Source organism: Bidens hawaiensis, unplaced genomic scaffold, assembly GCF_021521415.1.
Source record: "Bidens hawaiensis isolate Kalapana, Puna unplaced genomic scaffold, B.hawaiensis_p1.1 tig00023043_1, whole genome shotgun sequence".
In the NCBI taxonomy this organism is placed as follows: domain Eukaryota; kingdom Viridiplantae; phylum Streptophyta; class Magnoliopsida; order Asterales; family Asteraceae; genus Bidens; species Bidens hawaiensis.
This window is the reverse complement of record NW_027493599.1, coordinates 183,611-199,867: the sequence shown is the minus strand read 5'-3', so window position 1 is coordinate 199,867 and position 16,257 is coordinate 183,611. Positions and strand designations below refer to the sequence as shown.

The 16,257-nt window shown below is 35.7% G+C and overlaps 1 protein-coding gene and 1 pseudogene across 1 annotated transcript; one reads left to right on the top strand and one right to left on the bottom strand.

Annotated features, from left to right (window-relative positions):
- Positions 1-1,424: 1,424 nt before the first annotated feature.
- On the bottom strand, positions 1,425-12,409 carry LOC143566744 (putative disease resistance RPP13-like protein 1). The gene is made up of 3 exons (XM_077053359.1): positions 9,240-12,409; positions 8,445-9,167; positions 1,425-1,714 (listed from the first exon to the last, which is right to left on the bottom strand). Exons 1-3 carry the CDS (start codon positions 12,265-12,267, stop codon positions 1,425-1,427), a joined length of 4,041 nt encoding a protein of 1,346 aa, XP_076909474.1. The 5' UTR covers positions 12,268-12,409.
- Positions 12,410-14,658: 2,249 nt separating this feature from the next.
- Positions 14,659-16,014, top strand: LOC143566743 (1-aminocyclopropane-1-carboxylate oxidase homolog 1 pseudogene; annotated as a pseudogene).
- Positions 16,015-16,257: the final 243 nt, after the last annotated feature.

The following is a 16,257-nucleotide window of genomic DNA, read 5'->3' as shown; positions in this document are numbered from 1 at the left end:
TTAATGGCGTTATAGGTTTTTCAGAATTTATAACCAATGTTTTAGGGCTTTTGATCGTTAGGATGATACGAGTCGACTGATGTAAAACTTAGCTCGAAACAATAATTCAAACGACTTGATTTTGGTTAACTGTGAGTTCAAACACCCGAATTGAAGCATTGGTTCGTCATTTTGAAGCACTATTTCAAACTAAATTTTACACCAATCGACTTGTATCCTCCTAACGATCAAAATCCCTAAAAAATTGGTTTGAAATTCAATAAAGCCGTTAAGTCATTTTTAACGGGGGTCTATTGAGGACCAACTTTTTTGAATTTGGGACCGCCAGTGGCGATAAAACGAGTATGGATTATAATCGGCCAATACCGTTTAATATGGATTATTAAAATCCAATATTCCTTTATATTAAATTAGTCCCCTTAAGGTTCTAAACTGTTTTAATTTGATTTCAAACATTATATGTTGCTAAACTTTGTTAATTTTGCCTCATAAAGTATTCATGGATTTATTCATAGATTTAACATGTTCCCTAATTTGTGATTATATGTGTATATTTAAGTTAGTGGTCTTTTTAATGACCATCATATACGTTTTTTTTAGATTTTTTAGTATGTCATTACAACATGTTTATTTTACATATATGTCACGCCGTTAAAGCTAAGATGTTTTCACAATAAAGTATATAGGTTTCGTTGAAAACGAAATTGTGTTCGCAATAGAATATATTTTTTTTATTGCAAGCTATATAGTGAGTGTATTACCACATTGATACTGTAATAAGCCAACTAATATAAACTAATTTTTTTATACTTATATAAATATTTTTTTTATCGAAGTGATAGTCGTTATGATATGTTTGTATATTTGCATTTAAAAACTCAATCCCGTTACCAAGTTCCGCGTACAATGCGCAAAGGGAACACACTAGTTTAAATTAAAACATAAATTCTAAATGCCTTTTATGTATTATATAAATAAAATAATGGAATTATTATTGATAGTGGAAAATATTGATATAAGACCTGATTTTCATACTTTGTATAGGGATCATTTTGTTTACTTGTTTTGAACACTTGGAAATTTAAAGACAACCCTGGTTTTCAGATATATAACTTTTTGTGCACCTTTACATGTAATGTCAATCCAAATATTTACTTCCACTTTAATGCTATTTAAGCTAAAGTTTATTGACCATTAAAAATGTAAAATATACCTAGATGTTAAAATGTCCAGACATATATTTATTTTGAACGTCATATTTTATTTTATGTTTTTTATAATGCAATATTTATAAGAATTATGTTCAAATAAAAAGTATTGCTTTTTTAGGAAGGATAAGTATTTTAGTCATGTTCATACAAACCCATCTTCAACCTCATATGTCCTCTATTTACTAAATAGACAAAAGCCCTCCATCTAAAATCTCACAACACGACATCACAACCACCACCGCCATCTTGCTTCAATGTTTGTCGGAGATTACGACTACGGTAGTGGTGTCGTCGCCGGAGAAGACGTCTTTTGATTGCTCTTGTTGTCGATCTTCTCTGTAGAGCTTCTAGGTCATCCACCACCAAGCTCCATTCTGATTCGTTTTTGTTGCTGCCTCTACCATGCGATCCGTTTCCGTCACCGCCGCCACCTTCCAATCTGTCTTCGTCGCCGCTGCTACCTTCCAATATAACTCCATTGACGATGCCACCTTCGCGTCCTCCTTCCAGACACGATTGATTCAACAATTGAAAAGAATATACATCAATTTAGGTTATCCGGAGTTCCGTTTATAGTTTCCGATTGGTGAATAACGTGATGTGACGGTGGTGGTTGTGGGGTAAAACACAATGAGAAACAAAATGAAAAACACAAATATGTAGGAAGTTGGGATCTTGGCATGATTATACTTGGATTTGACAAGGAATGTAGATTCAAATTATTATTTTTATTGTTTTATGATATAAAAGAGTAGAAGTGATTGTTGTGATTGTGTTTTAGAGCATTCTCATTTTATCCCCCCGAAAGCATGTGAGGGAAATTTATAAATTACAAGGTGGAGTTTTGAGTGGTTGTGAGTGTAAATTAACAGGGTTAAAAGAGAAAATGTAGTTATTTTTTGTAAATTTGGAGAAACAACGTTTGCCCCTATTTATTTGTTAATATATGTTATTATTTGTGAGTAAAAGAGAGAGAAAACTGTAATGATAAATATATAAAATGTATTATTTAATTGAGCAGAAGAGAGAAACGTAGTGTTTTTTAGTGTAATTATAGAGATGGGGATGGGGAATAGGTTGAGAATGCTCTTAAAAACACAATGGTATTTTTTTTCTAAACATGATTGTGTCTTAACTCTTAAATGTAGAATTCAGTCAGGTATCAGGGGAGATGTGTTTTTATTTCATGAAAAAAAATGACTTTGATAAAATAAAATTTGGTTAAACACACTGGTGTAAGACACAATTTATTAAAACATAATGATCATAACTATAACACAATGTATAAAAAAACCCATTAATTTTTTTTATTTTTGTGTAGCAATATATACTCATATTAAATATAAAAAATGTTTTTATATATATATAAATATATATCTAAAATGTCTTATAAACAATTTATGGACGTTTTAAAATGATGGGATGAATTGACACGTGTCATGTATGTCATGAGAGAAAGTCAACAAATGTGTTATTCCCTTTATGCCCTTGCCCTTATTTCCTACTTGATTTCTCCGAAACTAATCTCAACAATTCAAGCCTAAAATCAATAGACAAAATTATTTTTTATCTTTCTTACAAAACAATACTTTTTATCATAACCTAACCTCTATTTAAAACAGAGAAAATTAGCATTTGACTCTCTGGAAAATATCGCCGCGAGATGGATTAATCACTGAAAAAGAATTTGCGCATGTTGTACCGTTGTTAAATTTAGGCGGGCTCAGCCTGTGCCCTTCCGTCAGTTGACCATCCAGCTGACCTGTGTAATGACTAAAATGCCCTTTTCAGCTGCGCAATTAAAAGATCTGCGTTTCATATAATTTACTAGGGTACACATGAAACTTAATTCCCTCCTAAATTTAAAATACCCGTTTTTTTACAAACTTTTCACCCGAACCGAATTCAAAAACAACCAAACAAACCGATATATTTCTGTTTTTTACAAACTCTTCACCCGAACCGAACCCGAAAACAACCAAACGAACTGATATATTTCTTTTTTTTACAAACTCTTCACCCGAACCGAACCCGATAATTACCAAGCAAACCGATATATTTCCTTTTTTACAAACTTTTCACCCGAACCGAACCTGAAAACAACCAAACGAACTGATATATTTCTTTTTTTTTACAAACTTTTCACCCGAACCCAACCCGAAAACAACCAAACGAACCGATATATTTCATTTTTTTACAAACTTTTCATCCAAACCCAACCCGAAAACAACCAAACGAACCGATATATTTCATTTTTTACAAACTTTTCACCCGAACCCAACCCGAAAACAACCTAACGAACCGATATATATCTTTTATTTTTTACAAACTTTTCACCCGAAAACAACCAAACGAACCGATACATTTCATTTTTTTATAAACTTTTCACCCGAAAACAACCAAACGAACCGATATGTTTCTTTTTTTTTTACAAACTTTTCACCCGAACCCAACCCGAAAACAACCAAACGAACAGATATATTTCATTTTTTTTACAAACTTTTCACCCGAACTCAACCCGAAAACAACCAAACGAACCGATGTATTTCATTTTTTTACAAAATTTTCACCCGAACCCAACCCGAAAACAACCAAACAAACCCATACTCGAACCCGAACACAATGAAGACAAACATTTGTTATATATATATATATATATATATATATATAACACACGAACACAATACACACATACATACATATAACAAAACACCCGAATTATAAACTTCAGGATTTTACATATAACGAGCCGAACCCGAACACTATGGTAGGAGCCGCGGGCCAAGAGTCCATCTCCAACGGTAGGCGATTCGGGCTTCGCCTGCGAAAGTAACCAAAAAACTGAACTGTAGTTCTATGAATCGAGATCCGGACTCGAAGATTGAATCAATCAGGACTCCAAGGAGATCCCGATTGTAGTTGACATTCAAGATCAAAACCATTGTAGTTGTAGTTGTATTTGTAGTTTACGGGTGTGACGGGTGCGATGGGGGAGCCGGGTGACGTGCGACGGGGAGCCAACATGAGTCGGGAAGTGTGACGGTGGTGAGGTGGTGGCCGCTGGTGAAGTGTGAAGGTGGAAGGAAGGAAGATGGTGATATATATATATATATATATATATATATATTAGAGTGATGGTTATTAGATTAAGTAATGGGAAGGTGGAAGGAAAGGTGGAAGGAAGGGTGGTGAAAGAGTGTGGAGGAAGAATGTGGAAGAATACCCGGTGGTGATCGGACTGCCATTTTTCCTAGCAAGCCGGTTTTCCAAGCTCATGAAAAAGATAATAAACATAATGGCTCAGATATATCACCTAATTTTGTATTGTAAAAAGTTCAAAACACCCTCCCACTTAACAAAGGTAAACGAAAAAATCTAATGGAAGGGCATAGATTGACCCGCCCAAATTTAACAAACGGTACAGCATGCGCAAATTCTTTTTCAGTGTTTAATCCATCTCGTGACGATATTTTCCATGGAGTCAAATGCTAAATTTCTCTTTAAAATATACCTATATAATATTTGAATAAACATTGAAAAGTTAGAATATAAAAAAGACATGTATGATGTGTATATGTGACTATAAGTTAATGTGTGTTTAAATTTTTTTTATTTATTTTACTTGCTGGTTGTTCACGTGCCATCAATGGATATGGTTTGTGAACAATTAGAGCATCCATAATAGAAGATTTTTGAGGTGTTTTTGAGAAAAAAATGGTGACGTGAAAAAGAGATAGTGTGATGTGAAGGAGAGAAGGTGGATGAAGATTCTTGATGAAGAATTGATGAAGAATATTGTGTTTGTGAGAGAGATGGATGACAGAGGAAAGATAAATGAGGAGAAATGTGGTGTTTTTGTGAGCCCAAGTGCCATATGGGCATCCAAAAACACTCACAAAAACATATTCTATTGGCGATCGTCTTAGTAAACTTATCTAATCCATAAATTTAATCTGATCAGGCCCAATACTGATCGTGATCTAACCCACAATCTAACTAATGTTTTTTTTCCGTTTAAACGACAATTTCTTTTGGGTTTTTTTACTGCATCGTATACTTTAATTTGGATAGTCTCGTTGCGTTACTCTGTGGGTAGACTATGTTGTATTAATCGGGCCCACTATGGCTTCAGAGTTTGGCTTGGGCGTTCATCTGGGAAACCATACCCATGCTGCCACTTGATGGTCGTTGTGTCGCCACAAGAGCAGAATTCACTGTCGTAACACACGGTGGGACGAAAACCTGGGCGGGCTCTGGATCTGAACTGACAACCTCGCAAGGCCTAGCTCAAATCCTTCATTGCAAACATTCACCCAAAGTGACACAAATGGAAATCAAATTTCGGTCTCCACTAAACAACCCAAGCCTTACTACCTCTAGGCCATAGGATCACAACCTAACTGATGTAAATAGTTGGATCTTAGGTCCATGTTGATCTGCCCAAAATAGGTTGATCAATTAAGCGTAGGGGTGAGCAAGAGTAGGGTTTGACCCTTGAAAGACGGTTAGTCGACTCGTAAAACCCTTAATTATAATCGTTGATATAATATGGGTTGGGTTAAGGGTCTTCAAAATTTCACTTTAAAGGGTAACCAGTTTAAAGTGTCCGACCCTTATTCCAACCCTTGACCCATTTACTAATTTCTACATAGGTTCACGGTTCCTTTAAAATTTAGGAGAGATTTATATCTCATATATGATTCATTCGAAATTACCGAACTATTGAGAAAAAAAATAATAAAGGGTATAATTGATTAGAAACAGACATAAAGGAACCAATGAATTTTTCTCTACATGTAATTTGTGAATGTGAATATTACTTGTATCAATTCACATATGGTTGACAAACTTTTGAAGTTAGACTAGACCATGTAATTAAATAAAAGTATAGTTGTTCTAGTATTCATGTATTAAAGTCAAATATAAGATACTAGTCGGAGAGCCCGCGTGTTGCGGCGGGATACAATAGAAATTCGGTCGATGCGTTTATACATCGAAGGAAAACATTTTATATAAGAAACTGAACTAATAGAGGCAAACCCTAGAATCGGTAGATGTGATTTGGGAATTGAAGATGAGGTCTTAAAGTAGGGTTCAATTGAAACGGATCTGGGATTCAATAGCGGGTAGATGGAAAGGGTAATGTATTCATCTGTTGCATTCAAATTAAAGATTCAATGACTCAAGCAACGAATGTGATAATGAGAAAGTAATGAATGAAATTAAAGGTAGCATTCAATACAACATTAAATATACAAGCGTCTCATGAGAGAGAAAGTGAGAGGTAAAAGGTTGTTTATATGTATTATAATATAATATAGATACAATTAGTAGATGCTGAAACGGAGATGTTTTTAGTCAGGGCCGGCTCAACGTGTTCGGATGCTTAAAATTAACTAAAATGTTGAGGCCTTTTCTTTGTGTATAGCTATAAAGAGTATCCATGAATTATAAAATATGGATGATATGCAATGATAATGGGTACGTACGTGACGTTCCTCCTAAACTTGTGGCTAAATGAGCTGTTAATTCTAAAAAAACGACTTTCGAAAACCCATAATACAAACCTATATTTTAGATTGAGGCCCTATGGAACTAAAGGCCCAAAACCTTCGCCTTGTTTGGCTTAACCAAGAGACGACCCTTTTTTAGTCATATGGTATATTATTGCTCTTAAACTATACCCAATTAGGTTGGACCCTTTAAACCCTTATTCATACATGGCCAGTTTATTGTTTAGAGAGTAGGGTCTCGGGTAACATGGTCGGGTCGGCCTCTTATTACATCCATGGATATTTGTATTAGGTCATGTAAACCCTAGTTCTCATATAGAAAATGCACCTTAATCGAGAGTATGCTACATGGTTGTTTTCTGCTCCGTTTTTCACTTTACATATGTTTAAATTCGACTTTTGTAACAAAAGTGAATAGTTTATTAACCGTTTCACTTTCTCTGTCACACATTGTGTGGCATCATTACACAATATGAGATGTACTAGTGTACTACTATACTAGTACTTTGTTGTAAAGTATGAAAACTTATAATGTAAAATATGGCTTGTGGTAAATGGTAATTTGTAATACCATATGCAACACAAAGAAAAGAGGGTAAAACTCACTCGTAGACTAAGGATCGCATTACACATATGATCTTTTATCATTTTTTCCCCTTCTTGGTTATTCAATCATGAATTAGCGTCTATTAACTTCCATTAGTTGAAGTTTATTATCTAACAACAAAACAAAACATGATACGCATTGGGATATGACTTATGACTATACGAGTGTCAACAGGAATTAGTATTGCTATAAACACGTTTTGCGTTATACTCCACTATCATTATTCTGGACCATTCGCCACATTAGCGTTACCTTAGCTTTTCCTCCACCCTTGAACCTCACCATTCAACCTATGTTATACTTCATTCTCCATTTCATCCCCACAAATTTGTTTCTCAAATGTAATATATATGTGTATTGACTGGAATGGAGACAACACAAACGGGTTGTACGTCTCAACTCCCATCTGATATGGATAACTAGTGATATGTATCGATCCATAATCTACTGAACGGGACCTAATTAGATGCAGTACCAACAGATAAGAATACAAAAAATAGTTGCAGTATATAAAAAGCAAATCTGCTCGGTAGCAATACTATATATTTCTTGACATATATGGGCCATTTTATAATCTCAAATTAAGTTGGTTTAAGAGGATTTGAAACTACAAGATAATGGTATCACTACAAGAGAAGTGTCCTTTATTGTCTGAGATATACATTTTTGATGATTGATTATACATGCCCACAACTTATATGTCACTAATGACGTCTCCAGGACCATGCTGATTCGTTTATTTGATATTTTCTGGTCTATTTGGATTAACAAACTGATATTCAGAATCCAGCTGTGTGATTCAAACAAAAATTAACTCAATTTGTGTAGTTTTTATATGGGCATAATCACTCATACTATTCTTTTGCACTCTACTAAACAAACGGACTAATTGCATAAAAGTTAACCAGCTTAAGTGATACATAAAAAAAAGTTAAAGGTGATCAGATTTCTGAAACATTAATTGAATTGAAGGAAACTTGACTTGTTCAACAGTCAACTATTGTGATTTATTTTGTATTCCATTATAGCCCTTTATGTATTTAAAAAAAAGCAGATATTGAGATAATTTATTAATTAGATATGTACACTCATGTTGTTTAAAAACTTACAAACTTCCTGTGTTTATATTGATGCAGGGAATATGAGAGATACCGGACCAATATGAGCCTTTTCTACTGCACCTTCCTTCTAGATTTGGGCATTCATTGATGTTTAACATCAAAAGTGAAGGCAGCAGAATTTCTGGTAGATATTTCATCTTTGGGCAACGCCATAAAATGAGATGTTGGAGGGAGGTGAGGTGTTGGAGTCCCGCTGATAGTGATTTCAGTTTCTTAAACCCAAGTAACCCAAGCATAATTAGAGATGAAGGAAGAAGATCAGACAGCTGATTACTACTGCTCACATAATTTTCTTCTGACCGTTCATCGTCTAACAACAGGCTGACGAGTGAGGTTGGGAAACTTTGTGGCCCCCACTCTAAGACGGGCTTCTTCAACTGACCTATGTAAAGGGTTTGCAATTTGGGAGGCCAAAACCCGCGAGGGAAGGAAGCATCTGTACTTGGGCAATTGTGTATTACCAGATTTGTTAGCGAGGTGAGATTTGGCAACACGTGGTCGGGAAATGACTCCATATTTGGACAACCTTCTATTCCCAGGTAGGTGAGGTGAATCAACTGACTCAAATTAACGATCGTCGTTGTCAGATTTGGCCAGTTGAATAATTGCAGACTTTCAAGCATCGGCGTGCTTGTGTTGTTGACAATCACCCTAGCGTTATCTCCTCCGAGTATTTGCTCCTTTTCTAACAGCTTGTCACAACCGTTAATGCAAAGAAACTTGAGTTTCTGACGTCCTGTTGTCGGGAATGAAACAGAAGTAATGGAAGTACAATCTGAGATGTGCAAGATCTCAATGTTATTTGAACACCGACAATGCTCGACACTCTCACGTTTTTCTATCTTTAACCTCCTAAGAGCTTTTAGGAGGTTTCCCCCACCATTATCTCCCTCCTTGTCTTTCTCTCCTAATCTAACCAAACTTTGACATTCCAGTACTTCCAAGCTCCATAACTTTATAAGAGCCTTACTTAACATTGATTCCCACAAGTATCTTATTTCGTTACAATTTTTTATGGTTAAAACTTCAACTGAACCAAGACACTCAATAACACCTCTCCATACCATATTATTAAGCCCTGAAATACTTTCTATTTCCATCCAGGTAACTCCTGGAGCTACTTGAACCAGCCTTCTCAACACACCACTATCACATTTAAATATTTCTAGAACGGTTAGTGAAGGTAATGCTTCAAGCGTCACTTGAACCAAATTAGGACAGTTTCTTATAACAAGTGTTTTAAGACATGGAAATGACACAACCCCAACATCAGTTAACCATACTTCCAACCTCTTCATATTTCGTAATTCAAGAATTTCAAGTGAAGTGAATGCAAGACTAGTCCCAATCAACTCTGAACCCATGACTTTCACCTCATCCATGTCTTCAATAAACAACTTCTTAAGTGATGGTAACTGCCCAAGTGGTGGTAAAGACGCACACTTTTTACAGCCACGTATAGACACACTAATCAAATGAAGAAACGACGGATCCCCAACCCAATTAGGAAACTCTAGACCACCAAATGACGCTATTCCAAGCTTTATCAAACTGTAATTATGAGGCTTCAACACACTTAGGACCTCTGTTTCTAGAGATTCCTTTCGAGATTCATCAAACACATCACTCCATTCTAGATATAACTCACTAAACCTCTTTTGCAAGAAGTTTGCCTCCCGTGCATGCATTGCCACTTCCACTTTGTCCAGCCCCTGGATTCGAGTTTTTCCATGAATATTTGCAAGGTCTTTAAGCTCGGTTAATGCAAGACCATCATCTCCTCCGACAATGATCTTTGAGAGAGTTTGCATGGTTTTCAACTCAATACCTAAGGGCATCTTATTCAAAAGCGGAGTATCCCTAATGTCTAAATGCTGCAAGTTTTTAAGCATTAAGAAGTTGGGCAATTTACTTAATTTGTCACATCCAAAAAGGATTAACGTTTGTAAATTGTAGAGATTGCATACATTTTGTGGTAAATGCATTATTAAGGTTCGAGATAAGTTAAGATACCGCAAGTGTTTCAAACTTCCTATGGTCTCTGGTACCTCGCTTATTTTATAATCACTCAAAGATAGAACCCTTAACAATACTAATTTGGGAAGCAAATCAACCAGAATCTTACTAGATAAGTAGAAATCTTCCCAACCATCTTCCGGTTCAACTGACACTGATAAAAATGTTCTCAAACTTTTAGCTCTTTCCAATGCCTTGAACTTTGAGTAATCGACATACTCCTCACGAACAAATGACATATGGCGGAACCTTTCAAAATCTGCGTTCCTAACATTCTTCATCATCTTATCCTCTAACCTTAAAAAGAATTCCCCGGAAATAGATATGGCCAAGTCATTCAGCAAGTCATGCGTCATGAACAACGATTTGTCATTGGGTGCATGTTGAAACAATGACCTTGACAATAAATCTTCAAAATATTCAAGACCTAAACGTTCCATCGACTTGTTTGATGATGACTGGTTCAGAAAACCTTCTGCCATCCAAAGTAAAATCAAATCGTCTTTGTCAAACATATAGTCCTTGGGGAAAATGGAGGAGTATGCAAACAACTGTTTCAAACATGCAGAAAGGTCATGGTAGCTTAGTCTAAGAGCTGGTATTATCTCATCTTTTTTTCCTAACCTCCAAATCTCACTATTTAGCAGTTCCTTCCATGCGTCTTCTTCTTCAGTCTTTATCCTCAATAACCTTCCAAGTACTCTTAAAGCCAAAGGCAACCCATCACATTTTTTCACGATGTCTTCACCATGTGGTCTGAGGATTGGGTGTGAATCAAAGTTATATGCACCCAATGCATGTTGAGCAAATAAAGACATTGCATCATCATGTGATAGAGTCTGCAGATGGTCTAGATTATTGTAACCCATCTTTTTGAGCAGTTGCTCCTTTCGAGTTGTCATTATGATTTTACTTCCGGGAGTACACTCATGAAATGGGCTCACTAGTGTCTCCCAGTCCTCATAACATTCAGTCCAAACATCATCTAACACTATTAAAAATCGCTTCTCCTTGAGTTGATTTTTAAGATCTACTTGAAGTAGATTTAAATCAGTGAATTCCTTGTTTTCACCTTTCACAGACTGTAAGATGAGTTTGCTTATATTAAAGATATCAAACTGATCAGACACACAAACCCATGCCTTGAGTTCAAAGTGCCTCCTAACTTCCTCATCGTCATACAAAAGTCTAGCTAGAGTGGTTTTGCCTAAACCGCCCATACCAACTATGGGCACAACGCTAAAGTTCTGATTGCATGGCTCATCACCTAATAGCTTCATGAGCAATTCCTTCTTTTCCTTTTGCCGCCCAACAATACCAGATGTATCTACCAAAGAGGTCTGATAACTTCTTTTAGACTTTTCATTTATTATAGTCAAGCCTAGACTAACCTTTTCTAGATCTTCAAATTTGGTGGTAATACTATCTAACTTATGATGAATCCTCTGACTTAGTGATAAATTTGTGCAACAAGTTGGGACAAGCCTTCTTACCTTGCTGGTGATGGCTCGGGATTGCTGGGCAAATTCACGATGCATAGCTTCGGTTTCCGGACCATCAAGCACGTCATCTACTTCGTAAGCCAAATGTTGGAGATCATTGAGCCACTGTTGTACAGCTTCATTGGTTATATGCTTCTGAGAAGCATCATTAAGCAGAGACTGGATTTTGGTCAATGTTCTCTCTAAATTATTGAGCTCTGAATGAATTCCCTGGGACCGAACATATGTCTTTATGGCTTCAGAGGCCAACTTCTCAAAAACAGATTTCAAGATTTCAGAAGCAATGATTTCAGCCATTATTAGTTTAATCTGTGGTGATTGGTGTTGAAGAAAACTCTGTATAATAAAGATATATGTTAATGGAATTATAAGTGTATGGAAGGAAAGATAGGGCTTCGGAGGCTGCTGTTTATAGTTCCTTCAGCCAAAGATATGGTACCATCCATGAACTTGCCCTTATATATTTTAATTGATTTCTATTTTTACACTAATATTTTATAATAACTCTTTTTTAATTTAATAATAAATATAATAAGTTGTATTCAAACATTACATTATTATAAATTTTTAAAGCATGATAAAAATACTATCATATTTTAGATTTCAAATCATTTAAAATATAATAAAATTTCATAACTAGAATACACTAAAATAAGTGTATTAGTTTTTAGATACCATATAGCTAAACATAGGATGCAACACACTAAAATAAGTATTACTTTTATAAATTTCAAATGAAGCTGATTTACCTGATTTACAAATGATTTTTAAAAATTTAGTTACAGGTATTAATAAAAGAAATTGTAACATTATATTAAATATCTAAGGATCCTAATGAATGAGCGGCCAGCCCCTGGAGCCACCGGATTTGAAGGATGTGTAGAAAAAACAAAACAAAACAAAAAACAAGTGGAAGTTGCATTATTGAAAAAGGACATATTGTTGCACATGGGAGCATTTTTTCATAGAAATTAAGCTTGAGAAATGCACCTTCAATTCTGGTTATGGCCAGTTTTATATAAAGCTTATTTTAAACTGAATTTTGAATAGGAGATGTGCTATAAACCTATAGAATGTATAGAAAATATATATGTAAGCACATTGCGCCACGCATACGAAAGGCTTGCGCTTTTGTGCTTCACGCTTAAAAAGACCATGTCACTTTTGTAAGCTTCTCATTTTATAAAACTTATTAAAACCCAATAAACAACCAGTATTAGTATTATCAGGATTCATAAGAAAATAGAAGTAACAAACTTAGGAATTATTTTATTAACAATAATAAATTCATAATACAGCAATTGGCCTTCAGCTGGCATAATGGCTTGGGAGTGATGGTTAAGACTTGAGATCCTAGGGTCAAAGGTTTGAACCCTAACTCATATGGGTTTTTCCACAGTGATGAGTTTCCTCCTTAATAGTACTCCTGGAGTCAACTAAAGCGTCAAAATCAGCATGGACGGTCGGCGTCCCGTCTCAAGAAAAGTCACTTTATTGGGTGGTTCCAAACGTTACAACTTAATTACTTGCTCAAGTAGATTGGCTATCAATCACAGTTTAATAATTGATAATCCATGTGGACCTTGTTTGTTTCCCACTAGTCATTTCACCATCAACTTGCTCAGGACATATTATTAATGGCCAGGTTTGTTTTGATACAACTAATGAACTAATTATCTAATGCATTTCAGATCAAATCCCGACCCATTGACAAGCATAAACCCTAATTTATAAATAGAAAACGCACTTAAATCGTAATTGGTGAGCTCATGATGACCTAATACCATTTTGGTTTGCACCGGTGGTTTCAAATTCCGTTTCAGACCTGGGTCATGAACTGGGTTCATTCATTGATATAATGAATTAAATTCTGAGTCCAACGCCCATTAACACGTTTGATCAAAACATGGGTTTATTAAATAAAGGCCCAAGAGTTTATTAATTAGAAACTCAGATAATCAAGATTATTAAACAAGCCCAGCTTACAAAACATAAAACATTAATTAAACGAGTATACGTACTCCCGCATCTCCTAACTCGTTAATAACTAACAATGTTTGTTAGAGCGTCAAGGTTACACAATAACACTAAAATTAACAAGAAGGTTTAAAATATTTAATATCGTACAAAAACAAAACAAATACACATTGGGATTTGACTATATGATTGTCAAGAGGAATATAGTATATTGCTGCTATAAACATGTTTGTGTGATGATATTACTTGATAATCGAATGTAAATAGTCTAAACGAATAATCAATGAGCAAGTACAAAACAAATAAAGAGACTGTCATTATCTTTGAAAGCATCCCCCCCCCTCTTTTTGTTGTGTAAATGTTTACACGTAGTGTAAATTTAGCCGATTTCATCTATAAGTATTGAGCCCCTATCAAGATGTTTTCGTCCAGGTTTTGCCACTACTCTGAAGAAAAATTTTGGATAATTTTTTTGAAGACAAACTTTGTGTTATGACTAATCATAGATATTTTGAAATAATATCTAGAAAACACAGCTTGATATTTTTGGGGCATGGTTTGATATTTTTGGTCCTTAATGACTGAAGTCAAAAGTTGCAAAAATAATAAATCTGTGGCGATAAAATTCTATCCATAGTTGACTGCGTATTTCAATTTATAGAAAGAACCTTTGCATAGTAACATCATCACAGTTCACAAACATGGTGACAAACCACACCCCATGATCGAGCAGTCGAACTCAAAGCTTTCGACGAAACAAAATCGGGCGTCCAAGGCCTCATCCATGCTGGTATCCAACAAGTCCCTCGCATCTTCATCAATCAACCCGATACCATTCCCAAATCTTCCACTCCTTTCGACCTTCCAGTCATAGACCTTGCATCCATCGATAGAGCATCAACGGTGGATAACATCCGTGCGGCCTCAGAAAACCTCGGGTTTTTTTCAAATAGAGAATCATGGAATCCCATTGACTTTGATGACAGACACGCTTCAAGGTGTTCGTAGATTTCACGAACAAGATGTGGAGATAAAGAAACGGTTTTACATGAGAGATAATACCAAAACAGTGATGTATAATAGTAATTTCGACCTGTATACGTCCCCTGCTGCCAACTGGAGAGACACATTTCTTTCGTTCATGGTGCCCTCACCTCCGCCTCCAGAAGAATTGCCAGAGGTTTGCAGAGACATTCAAATCGAGTATTCGAATTATGTGTTGAAACTAGGTGGATTGTTATTTGGATTGATCTCGGAGGCCTTAGGTCTGAAGCGGGATCACTTAGGAGATATGGGTTGTGACAAGGGGCTGGCGTTTCTAGGCCATTGTTACCCTGCTTGTCCCCAACCGGATTTAACCATGGGTACAACCAAACACACCGACGCCGGTTTTCTCACGGTCCTTCTACAAGACCAAATTGGAGGGTCGAAAATACTTCATCAAAATCAATGGATTGATGTTCCACCAGTTCCTGGCGCGCTGGTGGTCAATATCGGTGATCTCTTACAGGCAAGTTTCTGTAAGATGTAAAATCAAGCCAGCTATGAGGTAGGGCAGGGTGGTCGATGGACTCCTGCCCGATACGCTGATAGGCCCCATTTTTTTAATATTAAATATACATATTGTTTTTGACAAAAAAAATATTCTTAATGTTTAAACCCAATTACTCAACTCATATAAAACCTGAAAAAAATTTTGCCTTCGGCCAAAAAATATTTGACAATTCTCATAGAGACCTTGTGTAAAATCCTGAATTGATTAATTTATTCAAAAAAAAGTACAATATAAACATTTCATAATCATTTGATTTTGATTTTGATTTTTGAATTTCAAAACTAAAGTCTAACTTTGTTAGGTTTCATATGATAACGAATGACAAGTTGAAAGTGTGGAGCATAGAGTGATGGCAAATGAGAAAGGTCCGAGGGTATCTGTGGCATGTTTTTTCAACACCTCCCTAGCGGTGTCAACAAAGGTGTACAGACCGATCAAGGAGTTGGTTTCTGATGAGAACCCAGCGAGGTACAGGGAGACGACCGCTCATGACTACATGCGGTACTCCTTCTCTAAGGGCCTTAATGGTGCTCCTCGTTTACTTCATTTTAAGCTTTAATGTCTACAAAAGTTTAGAAATGTACTATAATATAATCTGGCCCAACTGTTATTAAATACAACACATTTTACCATCATGGGCTTATCAATTACCCAACGGGCGACTACCATGAAACATGAATAGTGCATATGACATTGGCCCGATATAATTTATGAGTCGGGGGTCTCACAAGAAGCAAATTCTCTATTACTACAGG